The 14,581-nt window shown below is 35.5% G+C and overlaps 1 protein-coding gene across 2 annotated transcripts in view; it reads left to right on the top strand.

Annotated features, from left to right (window-relative positions):
- The window catches only part of scn4ab (sodium channel, voltage-gated, type IV, alpha, b), a 28,562-nt gene extending 15,586 nt beyond the window's left edge, over positions 1 to 12,976 (top strand). The window contains exons 14-25 of one of the 2 annotated variants that reach the window (XM_084091293.1): positions 790 to 1,146; positions 1,639 to 1,983; positions 3,422 to 3,539; positions 3,620 to 3,774; positions 3,867 to 4,040; positions 4,899 to 5,021; positions 6,540 to 6,824; positions 6,924 to 6,977; positions 7,131 to 7,268; positions 7,352 to 7,456; positions 8,172 to 8,442; positions 9,589 to 12,976. In XM_084091293.1, the coding sequence (XP_083947419.1) occupies positions 790 to 1,146; positions 1,639 to 1,983; positions 3,422 to 3,539; positions 3,620 to 3,774; positions 3,867 to 4,040; positions 4,899 to 5,021; positions 6,540 to 6,824; positions 6,924 to 6,977; positions 7,131 to 7,268; positions 7,352 to 7,456; positions 8,172 to 8,442; positions 9,589 to 10,826 (3,363 nt within the window). In that variant the 3' untranslated portion in view covers positions 10,827 to 12,976. Of the gene's footprint in view, positions 1 to 789; positions 1,147 to 1,638; positions 1,984 to 3,421; positions 3,540 to 3,619; positions 3,775 to 3,866; positions 4,041 to 4,898; positions 5,022 to 6,539; positions 6,825 to 6,923; positions 6,978 to 7,130; positions 7,273 to 7,351; positions 7,457 to 8,171; positions 8,443 to 9,588 lie in introns of both variants that reach the window. The other variant, XM_084091292.1, reaches the window with a different exon arrangement.
- The last annotated feature ends 1,605 nt before the right edge of the window (positions 12,977 to 14,581 follow it).

Here is a 14,581-nt window from a genome sequence, read left to right as displayed (position 1 = left end):
AGATGGGGACCAATGGCTCTCAAGCTAAAAAAAGGGTGAAAAAGCACCATAGAAGCATAATAAAAAAAAGTCCATGTGACTTGTTAACTATATTCCAAGTCTTCTAAACCATATGATAGTTTATGTATGGAAAAGACTGAAATGTAAGTCATTTTTTACTGAAAATCTCACTTGAGAGTAGTGGACACCATTCACTTTCATTGTATGGAAAAGAGCAGCTTAGACACTGCTATAAATAACTCATTTTGTGTTCATTCGAAGAAATAAAGTAATACAGGTTTCAAAAAAATAAATTCTTTGATTTGTTTTTTTGTTTTTGTTTTAGATTTTTTTTTTAATTGTGTAATATTGTAGTATTGTTTTCAAGTTAAATTTAATTTAAAATGTAATTTATTCTTGTGATGGCAAAGCTAAATTTTCAGCATCATTACTCCAGTCTTCAGTGTCACATGATCCTTCAGAAATCATTTTAATATGATGATTTGATGCTCAAAAGAGGTTTCTTATTATTATCAATGCAAAGCAGTTTTTTTGTGCAATTTTTTTGTGGAAACCGTGATGCATTTTTTCCAGGACTCTTTGATGAATAGAATGTTCAAAAGAACAGCATTTATTTGAAATATAATTATTTTGTAACATTGTCTTTTGTACCATTGTTGCTTTTGCGTTGTCATAAATAACTATAATAAACTTAAATACATTTTATGTACAAATTTGTTTACTGAAATCGCACTGTTCAGAGTTTCAGGACTTATCTCTCTATTCAAATCATGACTCTGTTGGTTGCAGATGCGTGTGTTCAAGCTGGCAAAGTCTTGGCCAACCCTAAACATGCTGATAAGGATCATCGGTGATTCTGTGGGTGCTCTTGGAAACCTGACCCTTGTCCTGGCCATTATTGTCTTCATCTTTGCTGTGGTGGGGATGCAGCTTTTCGGAAAGAGCTACAAAGACTGTGTGTGTAAGATCTCAGTGGATTGTGAGCTCCCTCGCTGGCACATGACAGATTTCTTTCACTCATTCCTCATCATCTTTCGTATTCTGTGTGGGGAATGGATCGAAACAATGTGGGACTGCATGGAGGTGGCTGACCAAGGCATGTGCATCATCGTCTTCATGATGGTTATGGTTATAGGAAACCTAGTGGTGAGTAGATTAACTCCTATCTTTAATAGATAGATGGATGGATGGATGGATGGATGGATGGATAACAAAAGTTGGTTGTCAAATCTAGAGGGACAACCTGCAATGGCTTTTTTGAATGTTTTGAATGGACCCAAGAAGTAAAAAATGTCTATACCTATTTGGTATACCAGAGAAAAAAAAAAGATGGACCTGGTCTAGTTGTTGATTTTGGCATCAAAAAGCAGCTGAGATTACATAAAGATAGTCCTTATATTTAAAATACCTTTAAAATTATCCATAAAATAATGCTTTCTGTTGCAGTGTATTATACATGTTTCAGTCACCTATTTGAGATATTCAGTTTCAATATCAGTTTAGCAGGAGTCAAATATTTTCATACTATTGCATTCTTGAATGGCCTGGTAAGCCACATATCCCCATCCCAAATATGGTACTGTATGTCATTGTATTTCATCTTTTGCATTATTAGTTTTTCTCATTCTCTTCCTGAAGGTGTTGAATCTCTTCCTGGCTCTGCTGCTCAGTTCCTTCAGCGGGGACAACCTGTCAGCGTCTGATGATGATGGGGAGATGAACAATCTGCAGATTGCCATTTCTAGAATAACAAGAGGCATTGACTGGGTAAAGGCCTTCGTTATTGGACATGTAAGACAGTGTCTGGGCCTGATGCCAAAGGAAGAGGGTGCGAACGCAAACAAAGAGGGAGATTCTATAATGGCCACCATGAATTCCAGTCTGTCCGTTATCAAAGTGCCTATAGCCAATGGTGAATCGGATTATGAGGATGGCAACAGCTCTTCTGAGGATGAAGACGAAGGCGTCGATAACAATTCTAAAGTGAGTTTTGTTCAGTGAAAAATTCTGATAGTTGTGTTCCTAAAATCTAATGTGAAAGTTCACACAAATGCAAACCCGCTCACCAAAGTGTCACTGACATCCGTCCATCAACACCTTTTGACACCTAGACATGTGTCCCAAATACTGTGACACCTGCAAAGTCCATCTGGAGCCCCATGGGTCATCTTGTTTAGAGAGTATGTCTGAGGAATGGCAGAGATCATGTGACACGGTGACGGGGCGTGGGAAAGAGCACCGGCACAGCATGATTAGTTACCTTGCTGAACAACGTCCTGAAGAAGAACCAGCATAAAGCACGTCCATGCCTAATAAACTTTCTAAAATCAATCCCTACCTGCACTGTATACCAATGCACAGTAAAATGTATCTCTTACCAATTCAAGTCATACATTTTATTTCATATTTGGTTTGCTTAAGCGCGCTGGCTCTAACTCATTAGACAACTGATTGTTGGCATGCCACTGGATCAGGTAACACAGTTCATATGTCATGCCCTCATGTGTCGCACAGCCATGCATTTCACCACCAGCTATGTATCAGTGAGAGGGAACACGAAAGCAAAGTTGTACTTTAGTCTCGTGTGAACAGTCGAATAAGATCTGTAAGGTAACAGAAACATGATCTTATGTTAGTTTTTTCTTCACAAAGCCTAATCTTGGAACTTTTAGTCACATTAGTTATTTTGAACACACCTGCCAGTGATGGTAAATTGGAAATAAAATGTCACTTACCGTTCTTTTTTTATTATATTTTTGTTCATATTTTTTAAGCCATTTTCCTTGCGTTTTTGTCAAACTACACAAGATATTTAGCAAATAATGACGTTTGCTTGAGTTGACAGTTAAAATATCTTTGATTTTCTCTTCGTACAATTCAGCCTAAACCATTAGATCACACTAGATTTTTCATTCTGTTGACTTCCATTCATACGCGTGACCTTTTAGCTGAATTAAAAGAACGCAAACTTTAAATCTGCAGGAATCCTGTAGCTCGAACAGTATCGCATGGTGCTAGCAATGCCAATGTCATTGGTTTGATTCCCAGGGCTTGCATTAACTGATAAATTGTATACCTACCTATTCAAAGTAAGTTGCTTTGGATAAAAGCATCTGCCAAATGCATTAAAGTAAATGTAAAAAAAAAAAGATGTTGCCGAGTGTGATGTCATATTACGAAAATCTATATGTCTGTTGAAATTGTGCATGCTTAAAGTCTAATGTGAGTGCGGCTTTACCTGCCGAATCCAGTTTTTACTTGATTTGGGAGCTTGGAAGTAAGTTTGAACCTCCCTCAACCAGTTTGAGACCTTTTTAACGACCTTTTTGCCGGTTTCCAGACACAGAGGATATTAATATGTTTGTAAAAGTTATATTCAACCTAGAGCCAAAATTAACCTGCAGTTTTTTCATCTGTACAGAAGAAATATGGAGATGAATCTTCAACCTGCAGCACAGTGGACAGACCTCCTGAGGTAGAAGAGGTAGAACTGGTGGAAGAAGAGGATTCCACCTTCCCTGAGGACTGCTACACAGAGAGTGAGACATCAACAATGACTATGTGTAGTATACTGAGTTATATTCTTGTTATTAACATATTGGTTTGTCTGCGTTCCCAGACTGCATCAGGCGATGTCCTTTCTTGGAGCTTGACGTTACCCATGGTAAAGGTAAGGCATGGTGGAACTTACGTAAAGCCTGCTACGCCATTGTGGAGCACAGTTATTTTGAAACCTTCATCATCTTCATGATTCTACTCAGCAGTGGAGCTTTGGTGAGTCAATCAATAAACCATTTTTATTTGTTTAACCAGAGTCCACTGAATTAATTTTTTTTCTTCGTATGTATACTTTTTTTTTAAATTAGGCATTTGAGGACATATACATTGAACAACGGAGAATGATTAAAATCATCCTTGAATATGCAGATCAGGTCTTCACCTATGTGTTTGTCATTGAGATGCTTCTGAAATGGGTAGCCTATGGTTTCAAGGTCTATTTCACAAACGCATGGTGTTGGCTGGACTTTCTTATCGTTGATGTAAGTATTAGTTCATCCCACTTGAAAATTTCATGTTAAAAGTACAAATAAAATTCACACTATCGTTTTACCTTCCTAAGAAACTTCATCTATCTGTGATCCTTGAGTCAAATTTGATTCACACTGAAAGCCATTATAATGAATTTCTAATGTACTTAAGTTATAGATTATTTCTGTAATATCTCATATTTTATAACAGATTCTGCATTATTCTGCTATTGGTAAATGGATGGTGTACATCTTAAATGTCAAATTTCTATTATTGTGACTGGAGTAGTCAATATGTCACAACAAATCCATTTCTCTCCACTTATATAAAACAATGTGTTGCAGTACTACAAATGTTTAGTAGCACAGCCTGTGAGGTCAAGTCAATATAAAGACATGTCATGTTATTTTTATTTGTCTTTTTATTGCATCCCATATACTGACATGTGAAGGCCAAGTATGGTAACCCATAGTCTGAATTTGTCCTCTGCATTTAACCCATCCAAGTTAGTGCACACACACATAAGGAGTAGTGAGTAGTGAACACACACACACACACACACACACACACACACACACTGCAAATCGTGGACACCTTGCTCATTTGCACATCAATAACAGTCATTTCCTGCCGGTACTGAAAATCGAACCCGCAACCTTTGGGTTACCAGTCTGACTTTCTATGCATATTATTTACCAGCAATGGATCAGGTAATTTGGTAAGCAATATGTATTTAAAGACAACAGAAGGGTTAATTCAGTATTTTGAGAATTAAGGCTTCAAGATGTGTTATTGATGTGAAAATAACCAGTGATATACTTTATACTTATACTTAGTAATATACTTTATTTTAATTATTCTTTCTTCAGGTGTCCCTTATCAGCTTGACTGCAAATATCTTAGGCTACTCTGAACTGGGGGCCATTAAATCTCTCAGGACTTTGAGAGCGCTAAGACCTCTTCGAGCTCTCTCCAGGTTTGAAGGAATGAGGGTAAGTGTGTGTGTAGTAAGTTTTCTTGCGTCCACCCTCATCTTAACTCCATTCATTAATTACAAGTCCATAATATTATTAGTTCCTCACATTACACTTTAGTTACACTTTATTTTACAGTAGGTGCACTTTCAATGTACTTACAGTGTACTTCCCCACAAAAGTACTGAGTCATGCAAGGTAACAACATGGGATATGGTTAGGTTAGGGGTAGTTTCAGGGTTAGAACCTAGTTATTACCCAGTTAGTGTTATTACTATAATAAGTACATAGTATGTACATGAGAAACGGGGTAGGGTTGCACCAGTCGTTTGTAAGTTCTTTCTTCATTGGAACGCAAAGTCCACACTAGAGGCTTAGTAACTACTAGCTAGTTTGTAACTAACTCTGTACTTTATTCAGTTGCACCATTTGTTCTTAAGGCAGAACGTAGCTACTAGGTCGTAAACTGTCCGTAAAGTAATGCATAGTCTCATAATATGACGTTTACCCTCAATATTCCAATAGCCTTCAAATACATGCTGTGAATTTCAGTTTATCTTTCATTCTAACTTCTTTTGCCTCGCATAACTAACGTTATAAATAAGTTTCTATTAAATATGATGCCACTTAATCATGAATAACACAAGTGTTTTTATATGTAGGATAAATAACATTCAGAAACTGTATTTGAAACAAAATTAATAAGGATCAACAAATAAATTCTGATGCAAAAAAAAAATTAGGACGGATATGTTTTGAAGAGCCACTAACAAAGTAATATTTTCACACAATGTTCTTTCTCTTAAAAAGTAAGCGAGTATAAATGTCAGCATTATCACAGTCTAAAGAATTGAGTCTGTCGGATAAAAGTTCAGTCTGTCTGCTGTTTTATTCCAACCGTTACTCCTGATCGGAGGCTTCCGTAAATATTTAGCTTATACGTAGAGTTGAGCTTCAACGCAAAACTATTTAGTAGTGCGTAAGTTGTAACTTAGTGTCCATTTGGTGTCCACACTGCTGGAGCAACCGGCCCCAGGACTGTAAAATAAAGTGCTAACCAATTTTATATATCTTATTCATAGCTTTCATGTGACGTACATATTCTGGGCTAATCTGCTCCACTGTATATAATATGCATCATCAATAAGGTTTATAATGAAATTTGAACATTTAATCTCACTTGAACACATAAAGCCAATTTTCACATTAAGCATTTTAGAACGTCCCGTTGTTTTAGTTATTGAAATACCGCAGCAGGTGATGTACTGTATATGGACCACAAATGCCCAAAACTTCCATTTTGTTCACATATTTTTGTTTTTCTTCTATTGAGAGGTGATCTAAATATTTGTGGTTAGAAAAAGTCTGTGTTGCAGTTCTATGGTGGTTTTGCCAGCCACGTGTCCACATCAGTAACATGACTAAAAACTATGAATCATTTTCAAGTTGAAAAAAAAAAAAGTTGGCTATTCAATCTTTGTGAAGGTTAACGGTTTAAGGTTGGGTTCCAGGCTCTCACGCTGTCAATATGCATAGGTGGTGGTGAATGCCCTGGTGGGGGCCATCCCCTCCATCTTCAACGTCCTCCTGGTGTGCCTAATCTTTTGGCTCATCTTCAGCATCATGGGAGTCAACCTTTTTGCTGGAAAGTTCTACTACTGCTTCAACACAACATCCGAGACAATTTTCCTTCCCAGTGAGGTCAACAATAAGACTGAATGCATTGAGCTCATCATGGCAAATGAATCAGATGTGCGATGGATGAATATGAAGGTCAACTATGATAACGTAGGCATGGGCTACCTCTCCTTACTGCAAGTGGTGAGCATTGGTATTAGTCGTCGAATGTCTGCCCTCCGTAAACAGATGTGCACTGATCTGCAATGACAAATACACTTAAAAATACACTTTGCTTTCCAGGCAACATTTAAAGGATGGATGGACATCATGTATAGTGCTGTGGATTCCCGTGCGGTAATGTTGATTTTAACCATTAACTAAGAGAATAAAAGAATCATGACTAGTTGTGTCATCTCACATTTGTAACCCCAAATGATTCAAATTCAAATGCGCAATATTGTTTTCCTACAATACATGTGTGATTGCTTAATAGTGTTCTCCGTGCAGGTGGAGAGTCAGCCGGAATATGAGTCAAATCTCTACATGTACATTTACTTTGTGATCTTCATCATTTTTGGCTCTTTCTTCACCCTCAATCTATTCATTGGTGTCATCATTGACAATTTCAACCAACAAAAGGCAAAGATAAGTGTCTGCAATGGGTCTTCTTCATCTGTAGCGACACTAAAACACTTTATGCCTTAGAATAATTGTCTCTGTGCCTATACTTAGGAGGAACAGACATCTTCATGACAGAAGAGCAGAAAAAATACTACAATGCCATGAAGAAACTTGGCTCCAAAAAGCCACAGAAACCAATTCCAAGGCCTACGGTAATAAATAAATAAATATATATATAGATGTATATATAGATAGATGAATCTATATATTCTCATATAAATCCTTAAAATGAATAGTGAAAAATAAAATGTACCAAAATGTATTTGAAATACATTTATTTCATGGTAAGTTGAATACATTTACATATTTATGTACTTAATAAAAATACCCTACAATTGTACTTTTGGTATACTAAATTGAATAATAGTCTGCTAAATTGGAACAACTAAGTTTGCACTTAATGCACTTTAGTTATCCAGAAATAGTGCTGAGAGGTCCAACTAAATATATACTTAAGTATATTTGATTGTGAAACTATTGCAAGTATACTTTAGGGACACTTTAAATATCTTGCATTTAAAGACTGATATTATACAGTGATCATACTATCCTAATAATAATAGTGATATTAAAACAAATATTTAGGATTGATATTAAATGAAAATGCAATAAATAAGTACTCCAAATAAAGTTTAATTGCAATATTTATATCAGTTAGTGTCGTTATGTCAGTAAATATTATGTTAATGGAATTGTAGTATACTTAGTATGAAATAAATGTATTTTAAATACATTTTGGTATAGTTTTTTTTTTTCCACTAGAGTTGAATTTGATATCTTATTATTTTTAAAGTACTAACTGCATCTTCTCCTCCTCGGTATGCTCTTCTCCCATATATGCTACCTGGATATATCTGATGTTTGAAGAACTGCTTCCAAGGCTTGGTATACGACCTGGTCACCAAGCAATTCTTTGACATCTTCATTATGGTGTTGATCTGCCTGAACATGGTGACCATGATGGTGGAGACGGATGACCAGAATGCAGAGATAGAAAAAATTCTGTTCTTGATCAACTTTGTCTTCATCGTGCTCTTCACCGGGGAGTGCATTCTCAAGATCATCGCCCTGCGCTATCACTACTTCTCCATTGGGTGGAACATTTTTGATTTTGTGGTGGTCATTCTTTCAATCTCGGGTAAGGCTGCTTTATTAATAGTAATCACTAAGCAATCATGATGTAGAAAAATGTTAATGGATGCTATTTTTTGTTGTCCTATATATTCATTTAAATTCAAATGAATATATGAATTAATCTTCAATGATTTTCTATTATGAGCATTTTTAAGATTAATTTGAATGTCATACTAAAGACAAAAGCCCCATTAAAGGATTTTTAATTTGTGAAAATGAAACCTTAATTTGGCATAATCCTTTATTATTTTACCTTACAAAAACATTGAATACTTCAACAAAACTGCTTCACAAAAAACAAAAACAATCAACAAAAAAAGATATCACAGAGAAGACATGACTCTCATGAAATGACTGTGTCGAAGGTCTATAAGCTTCTTAACTTTCCTTTTTTATGACAAGATAAGGTTAGTTAAGATTGTAAAATGTCATGTGGTGTAACTTCCCAAAAACGTATATATATGAAGACTTCAGATGCAAAAGCCTCTAAGTGCCATCTGAAATTTCCTTCTAGAATGATCATTTTTATCAAGCTTGTATGTTTATGTTCTGTTATTTTACTTTAATGGCAATGAAAATGACCTATTAATTGTAATTAAAGTGAAATTACTGAACTTAAACATACAATCTTGAAAAAAATGCTCATTTTAGAAGAAAATTTCAGATGGCACTTAGAGGCTTTTGCATCTGAAGTCTTCATATATATATATATATATATATATATATATATATATATATAAAAAAAATTTCAGATGTGTGTATATATATATATATATATATATATATATATTATGAGCATTTATGTATATATATATATATATATACACAACATTTTTCTCAGATGAATCCTTAAAATGAATAGTGAATAGTGCTAAGTATACTACAAATACAATGTACTTAATATGTAGGTACTTATTATATATATATATATATATATATATATATATATATATATATATTTCTTTTTATTTCTTAAAAAAAAAAAAGATTTATCCAAATATTACACAAAAGCTATTACTTTTGACTTGATTTACATTACATTTTTAGAGGCTTGAAAATGCCATGATTGTTTTTGATATAATTTATATAATTATCTAATTGATTATAATTGACCATAATACTTCCATGTTAATTCTTTGTCGTCTCACAGGTTTTTTTCTGGCAGACCTCATTGAGAAGTACTTTGTGTCACCTACGCTGTTCCGAGTCATCCGACTGGCCAGAATTGGCCGCGTCCTGCGTCTCATCCGGGGTGCGAAAGGAATCAGGACGTTACTGTTTGCGCTGATGATGTCGCTACCTGCCCTCTTCAACATTGGCCTTCTTCTATTCTTAATCATGTTCATTTTCTCCATATTCGGCATGTCCAACTTTGCGTACGTGAAAAAAGAAGCAGGCATCGATGACATGTTTAATTTCGAGACCTTCGGGAACAGTATCATATGCTTGTTCATGATCACGACGTCCGCCGGATGGGATGGACTGTTGTCTCCTATTCTCAACAGTCCACCAAACTGTGACCCGGATGTGGAAAACCCAGGATCGTTTGTCCGAGGAAACTGTGGGAGCCCCGGGGTGGGCATCGTCTTCTTCTGCAGCTACATTGTCATGTCGTTCCTCGTCGTGGTCAACATGTACATAGCCATTATCCTGGAAAACTTCAACGTAGCGACGGAAGAAAGCGGCGACCCCTTGTGTGAGGACGACTTCGAGATGTTCTATGAAACCTGGGAGAAATTTGACCCCTCTGCCTCTCAGTTCATCGATTACAGTAAACTGTCTGAATTCTGCGACACGCTGAAAGACCCCTTGAGAATCCCGAAACCAAACACATTGAAGTTGATCACAATGGACCTTCCCATGGTCCCTGGTGATAAGATCCACTGTCTGGACATCCTCCTGGCCCTCACTACAGAGGTGCTGGGCGATTCTGGACAGATGGATGCCATGAAAGGAACTATGGAGGAGAAGTTCATGGCGAACAACCCCTCAAAGGTTTCGTACGAGCCCATCACCAGCACTCTCAGACGTAAGCAAGAAGAAGTGGCTGCTGCGACCATCCAAAAAGCCTACCGCTCACACGTCCTCAAACGCTGCCTCAAACACGCCTCGTATATGTACAGAGAGAAGACAGACTCGAAGAGACGAGAAGAAGATGCTCCGGAGAACGAAGGGATGATTGCTAACAAAATGAGGTATCTTTATGGAGATCAAACCATTGAGGACAACAGTCCTGTGGGTTTCTCTTTCTCTCAACATGGGAAAACACAGCACGGGGCTAAGCGTCCCCCGGTGAAGGTTCAGAGAGACGTGGTCTTGCACTCTGCCCCTTTTCCCGTTCCTGACTCCTCAAGGGCTGCGGAAAACTTGAAGGAGTCAGTTGTGTAGCAGGTTCAAGCCATGGTGTACACTCAACCTTTGGAAAGCCCAACAATACTGAGACCCTTCATGAGACTGAGTTATACTTCGGCACACAGCAGCAAGTATGAAAGAAATTCATTGAGTTAGTAAGGCGAAGATTCTTTGCAAATGGCTAAGAGTTGTAATCAGTATTACATGTATTGATGCAATCGATGGCTCCTCTCAGTACTGCCCTTGAGAAGACCATCAACTGTTTGTCTAATGGCATTGGAAATGATTGGGCTCTTAAGGCAGACATCAATCATTTTTGACGCACAGAACCTGAAATGACAACTTTTTTTTAAAGAAAAATTGTTAATGGTAATGATTACTAATCATTCAAAAGTAATTTAAATTATGGAGTAATTTTTTACATTTTAGAGTAATTTAAAATTACTACTCAGAATTGAATCAAGTATATTAGTCTTAATAGTTCAACGCAAAGACATGTAATATTATGTGCGTTTGTATTTATACAGACTTTACTAAAAGCAGTACATTTTGGTTATTGACTCATTTTAAACCTTAAATCAAATAAAAGCAGAATCTCTAGTTTGCCCGAAAACAAAAATGTCACTATAAAATTGAATTAACCAAGGCTAACTCAGACCATAAAACAAATAGGGCATGCTGGAATATGGATTCTGTAATGTTTCACTTGCCTAATGAGCCTTTTTCATGTGGAGGGTGTACTTGCAAATTGTTAATTGCAAGTCTGTAAAATCCTTGGCTTATGAATGTAGGTCATTTTTACTTTATTTTGAGCCAGATGTGCAGTTGTGTCCTGAATGTCAGGTTGTTCAGCACAGTCATGTAGTGAACGAAAATGGGCATGATGACATAATATACAGAGTATATTCTGTAGAAGATAAACTATGCTTTTAACAGGGTATTGTATGTTGGAAAAACTGCATGTATGAATGGATTCATCAGGGTCAGAAAGTAGAAAAAACTAGCCAGCTTAGCATATTGCATCCTACAATTTATTAGCATTCTGTGGAGACTGTCTCCCAGACAGCAACATAGTGTCGGCCCAGATCCGGCCCACATCTGGTACGTGTGGAATGCACATGTTGGTGACACTATGTTGCTGTCTGGGCTGTCGATGACGTTTTATGGACGCAGTCTGCTATAATGCCTCCAGAGAGTCAGACTGAACAAGACTGACCAAACGTGCCTTGTCAGACTGTTAGCATCCCTATCGTGTTTCACTGCACCTATACTCATCCAGCATTTACAGTCACTCGCTCAAATGTATTGTTATTTTGATTATCAATGTTTAATTGCAAAGTTAACAATTTATCTTTCTCTCACATAATCGATTAACAGCATTTAAAATATGACAGTTTATTTTTTGCTGCCAGGTAAAGAGGTTTAAATGTTTTTAAGAAGTCTTTTCATTTGCTTGTCGTTTCACACAATTTTTTTTTTAATTATTGAATTGGTGAAACATTTTGTACTTTTGAGGATAAATTTAATGTAATTAAACATGCACTGGCTTCTGAAGCAGCCAGTTTATTTAAGCCCCCAAGCTGAAAGTGTTAGAATAAGCACTTAAATGAGCATGAAGCTTTGGTTGCTTTCAAACTCTTTATTTATGGCATTTCTATCAGTTTTTTATACGTGTGAAATGCAAACCAATAGTGAGGGTGATAAGCAGAGAGATGAGGATTATGCACTAAGATCAAATGCAACTTATTTATTCATAGTTCAGTTAGTTCATAACATGACCGTGATTAAAATAGCAATGCACAGAATAACTGAATGCTTTTTAGAAAAAAACGTTTTCATTTATCATTGATTTGATTTATTTTATAAACTAAGACGAATAATAATAGAATAAGAATCTGAATCCACTTCTTGATGTTATGCATTGATAAAAACCATGTTGATCTATTATTTAATTTTCTAATTAAATCACTATTAAGAAATTTTAGTTGAATCTTTTATCAGATGGTCTTTAATGTTCTGCTTACTACTAACACACAGTTTACTGAATGTATTGACACTTCACAGTATCTGTCACTTGCTGAATGCATGTTATGGATAATGTAACATTTTTCAAGTTCTGAAATATTTGTAAATTTTATTGTATATTCTTTCTGTTTACATGCGTGAAATAAACTCTTGTTTTTTGAGTCTTTGAGTTTTTATTATGTTCTCTAACAATATGCAATGACAAAAAAATACAAGATTCTGTTTGTCTTTGGGATATTTTCTCATTAGTATTTTAATTAAATGCAGTTAAGAGAAAGTAAAGCTTAGAATTATGTTACCAAAAAAATTATATTAAAAAACAGCTTTATACTTTTTACTTTTTCTATTGCATATTCAATTGTCCAGCTGATAAGGTAAACATGCGCCACCCCGTGGTCAAGATCATTTTTATTCATAGTAGCCTATTAAGCTGACTTTAAACATCGAATCAGCGATGGTTTATTATTATTTTATTTTATTCATTTTGTATAGTCTTACTTAAGGATACACTTTAGCCATACCGATTTTTTTTTAAATGAATAAACTTCAGTGCACTAAATCTGTGTATCTTATACACACATTCAAACCTATGGGCCTACACACAAGAACACATGCTGCTCACTGGAACTTCTGCGGCATCCCCTGGATCACAGCCGTCCGAGTTCCGTGCATGCAAACCAGGTCAAGGGTCAGCTGTGAAGTGACCTCAGGACAGACGGTCAGTGCGTTTAGTGAATCTCTTTCACTCTGATGAGTGATTTTATTAGGCTCATTCATTCTCACTGGCGTCTGAGTGACAGGTGACTCTCAGTGCTGAGGGTTTATCAATTCAATACACTTTTATTTGTAGCGCTTTTCACAATACACATCATTTCAAAGCAGCTTTACAGAAAATGCATGAATCTGTTATCGGAGATAACTGTCTAAGTTATGCATTTTCAGAAATGTACATATACAAAATCACAGTTAGCTAAAAATGTATTAATTTAAACAATGTAATAATTATGTATTACTGAAGAGAATATTCTTGAAATAAACTCTCGTCATTTACAATATTACTAAAACTAGGGCCTGGTTTCACAGACAGGGCTTAGATTAAGCCAAGATTAGGCCTTAGTTCCATTAAGACATTTAAATAGCTTTTATAAACGTGCCTTTGAAAAGAAACCTCTTGAGACAAAACAATGGCACTGATATATTTTAAGATATGTCAGTGTAAGTGGCTTTCAGTTAAAACAGCTCAAACATGCATTTTAGTCTGGGACTAGTCTTAAACCCTGTCTGTGAAACAAGGAGGAGACGTTTTAAACCAAGTGTGACTTAAATGTATGTTTAGATTTAGTTTTGTGTCATGGTAATCAAAGTTTCAGCATCTGGAAAGAAATCACTAGAATCATAACATTCTTACAATAACCTGTTAATTATTTGCTTGCTTTATTTTTGTTTCTATTTAATTTTCTGTTTTTATTTTATTCATATTTACTACTCATACATGTTAAATTTTTTTAATTTGTCCACTTCTGTTGTTTTCCTATAACTTTTTTAAATAGTCAATATATGAATACATTTGTCATTTTTATTTATATTTAACTATTTTATATTTTTTTATTTTTTTAAATTAAGTGTTTATTATTCATTTAAATGATCCATTTATTTATTTTTAAGGCTGTTTATCAATAGAAACATGGACATTATTATGTAGAAAAGGTTTCCACAAAACAGGCTAGAACACTGAAAAAAATGTTATGTTGAATTTACTTAATTTT

This window comes from Abramis brama (assembly GCF_963993115.1).
Source record: "Abramis brama genome assembly, chromosome: 1".
NCBI lineage: Eukaryota > Metazoa > Chordata > Actinopteri > Cypriniformes > Leuciscidae > Abramis > Abramis brama.
Note: the sequence above shows the minus strand (reverse complement) of the source record. Positions and strands in the feature narration are given on the sequence as shown.